We start from the raw sequence: 3,335 nt of genomic DNA, 5'->3' as shown, positions 1-3,335 counted from the left end.
TATATATATATACAATATTTACAATGTCTCCTGACTCATCGCAGTTAGAGCAAAACAATATACGGTGCCAAAGTAGAACCGTCTCTGAGATGACGGAAACCGTCGTTAACAATTACTTGGCACGTATCTCTGCATTAACTCATCGACTAACGAAATATCTCTCGCATATTCTCTATGCTCTCGCTTCGCGTCGCGGCACGGCACGCACAGTGCGTGGTGGACGGGCCGGCACGCAGAGATGCGTGAATCCGTGTATGCGCTGGGCCGACCGAATCATACCACGTCACGAGAACAAATGGGACTTCCAAGGTTCGTATCGCCTTGGACTAATTCGTGCGAGAAAATGAGAGAGAAACTTGAGATGCTGCGCGCTCGAGCGTGGGGCTCCCGATTTTCATCAACGCCTGAGAAAAAAAAAAAAAAATAAGAAAAGCCTCGAGCGCGATTATCCTATGTTATCTTCTCAAGGCAATTCTCAAGGAACCTCCAATTTTCCGAAGTCTTGCATGCCGAACGCGCACGGTCGGATAAATAAACGCATGTCACAGGATGATTGGCATGATGTGACGATGCACGTCGTAGCAGTAATTGGTTTTTTCATATCCTGACATAAAAGAAATTTATTTCCGTGAGTATAGTTTCGTGAATATTGTTTCGCGATGTAATCTATATCCATTGTTTTCAATTTATTGAAGTTTCCTATTTTTACTGCGCACGTATTTGTGTTTATTTATGTACGAATATCAAGCACGTTAATATAATATTTTTCCTCATGATTTTTGTTTATTGTTAGTGTCAACTAGTTTTTTATATTTCCTAAGCAATGTTTTGTGTATATGTAGCTATATTTCAACTGTACATATGTAGATCTCATCCGATATTCATCTAGTAGTGTCCTCATTAGAGTTATTTATCAGTATATTATTTCGGAATAATGTCGCTCGTATTATTGATGACATCGAAAGATAAAACGAATAGAAGATTCGCACTACACGAAATATGCTTCTTCAGAGGAAGGTACATTAATCAAACCGTATAATTTCATTCTCTGAGCAATTTTCTCCATTATTGCGATTTGTACGATCCACAGGATATAAATAGAGGAAAGGAAATATTTCAAGTTAAAAGACGTTACAATATTTCAAGTTAAAAGACGTCACAAAAATATCGCTTCGAGATACAATTGAATTTTTAAATGAAATTCGATACGTATTTTAATAATTTTAATATCATGATAATAATTTTAATATCGATAATAATTTTACTATCATGTTGGAAGATAAAATCACAATACAAACGTGATCGTTTTAAAATACGCGCGACCAAAATAATGTAATCTACGTCACGCTAGCTTTAACGGCATGTTACTGTTGATTTAAACAATCGCACCTCTGTATGTTTCTTTGTCACTTTAAATTTTCTTTTCATTTTATCTTCGCGCACATAAATGCAAAAAACTATTTCAATTCTTCTCCGATTTAGACGACAATGGATACTGGACGTACTTGGGCTCGCTGACGACGCCGCCGTGCAACGAGAGCGTCACTTGGATTCTCTTTAAAAAATACATCGAGGTGTCCCATCATCAGCTCAACATCTTCCGCAATCTGCGAAAGTTCCCACGTGGCGAGGAATGCCCTTGTCACGAGAATCACGGTGTGGTAAGTGAGAAAAATGTCACGGAGAAATTATCGTACCTCCGAGACGCTATTTCTTTTTATTTCCGGTCAACCTCCTAGATATCGCGACTGCTTATCGTCTGTCTCTTATCTAAAACGGTTACGAGAATTCCCTGTATCGTTTCCCCTCAATATATCCTTCACCCGGTTTGATAAATGAATCTCGATTGGCGATGAACATGACACGGCGAACGCCTCTGCGGCGACGCGATTACCATTTTCCTGCCGCGGGAGATGCATATCGTCGCAACGAATCGGTGTTTTTTTCTTTTTTTCTTTCTCTTTCGCTCGATATACGCGAATACTGCCGCTGACGGCTATTTTTAGGTGTTCAGAACGCCTTAGATGTCGACGACCGCAACCATCGCGTCGTCGTCTTGGCGGCCAGCGGGAATGTATAATATTTCGAATTGACGAAGCATCGCGACACGCCCTCGTTTTTTATATAATCCCGATCTTTTTTTTTCTCTGACACTCAGGTGATCAACAATTTCCGTCCACCGTTGCCGCTAGGAAATCGCGTATTGCGAGAATGTGGCAGTTTCTGAGGGTCGGCCCCCGCCCGGAAGATAAGAAGAGACGAGAGAGATAGAAAGAGACAGAAGACCGGATGATTTTTTTTAACTTCTCTGCGTTTTTTAAAGAAATCATCGATCCCGTAACGACGACCGATGTAGCCGCTAACGAACCACAGCGTTCAACGTGCCTTTCGATTAATCAACGAAGACTCGCCTCGCGAAACGCGAGGTGCGGTCTGCTCGCCTCGTTGCTTTCTCGTAATTGACTCCGTCGCTGACACTCGAAGAGACTTCCGTTGCAAGCAGGAAATTCCTGTAGCGGAAACGTATTGAGAATATTTGATAGCTTTAGCATACTCTCTGTTGTTTAACGCAGTTTAAGCTAACAATAAGTAGGCTTTAGAATCTAACTGGCACCGTTATCGCAGAATCATTCAAATTCAAATAAACGCATCCAAGCAAAACCAAAGCGCTGTTTATGAAACTCATATTACTCTATAAAAATGGTAAATTTCACGCAAATAATTCGCATCTTCGTTTTATACCCGCATAGCGCGTTTAATTTTCGTCGAGATGTTGCTTCTAAATAAACAAGATATATCTATTGAAAAAAAATTACTAAATCTTAATACATACTTTTTAAAATAAACTTACTTATAACAAATAAATATTTACTTTATAAAAAATATAGTTAATAAAATTAACAGTTTTTGTATCAAATATATAAATATATATTCATATTTGCTAAATATTTACTTAGAGCCATTATCAAATAAAAATATTTATTAAAATTTAGTATTTTTTTCAGTACACCTCTGACCAATCGAATATTCCTCGACGGTGTGCTACGCGAATCATTAAGAAGAACTTACGCTGAAAAAAAACATTTTATTACTCTGTAGAAAGCAATGACAGATAATTATTGACTTTTAGCAACACAATCAATTTAACAACACAATTTTCAGAAACATAATCGATGATAGACTCGCATTCATGTCATTTAGAATGTTTGTCTGGATGTAGTATTGCATCCCTGAGATAATAAGCTGTTAATTTTTGTCTTTTATTCGATAGTTATCATCACCTTATCCTTTTCTCAAACATAATCTTGAACTATTAGTGAGCGTCAGATGGATTT

At 38.2% G+C, this 3,335-nt stretch overlaps 1 protein-coding gene across 3 annotated transcripts in view; it reads left to right on the top strand.

Annotated features, from left to right (window-relative positions):
• Positions 1-2,984, top strand: part of LOC108686887 (carbonic anhydrase 2) — a 16,097-nt gene extending 13,113 nt beyond the window's left edge. Inside the window, exons 6-8 of one of the 3 annotated variants that reach the window (XM_018192388.1) lie at positions 211-309; positions 1,483-1,661; positions 2,159-2,984. In XM_018192388.1, the coding sequence (XP_018047877.1) occupies positions 211-309; positions 1,483-1,661; positions 2,159-2,227 (347 nt within the window). In that variant the 3' untranslated portion in view covers positions 2,228-2,984. Of the gene's footprint in view, positions 1-210; positions 629-1,482; positions 1,662-2,158 lie in introns of those variants that run through there. The other 2 variants (XR_001931724.1, XM_018192389.1) reach the window with 2 other exon arrangements.
• The last annotated feature ends 351 nt before the right edge of the window (positions 2,985-3,335 follow it).

The sequence above is a fragment of the Atta colombica genome, unplaced genomic scaffold (genome assembly GCF_001594045.1).
Source record: "Atta colombica isolate Treedump-2 unplaced genomic scaffold, Acol1.0 scaffold198, whole genome shotgun sequence".
In the NCBI taxonomy this organism is placed as follows: domain Eukaryota; kingdom Metazoa; phylum Arthropoda; class Insecta; order Hymenoptera; family Formicidae; genus Atta; species Atta colombica.
This window is presented reverse-complemented; position numbering and strand designations above follow the sequence as displayed.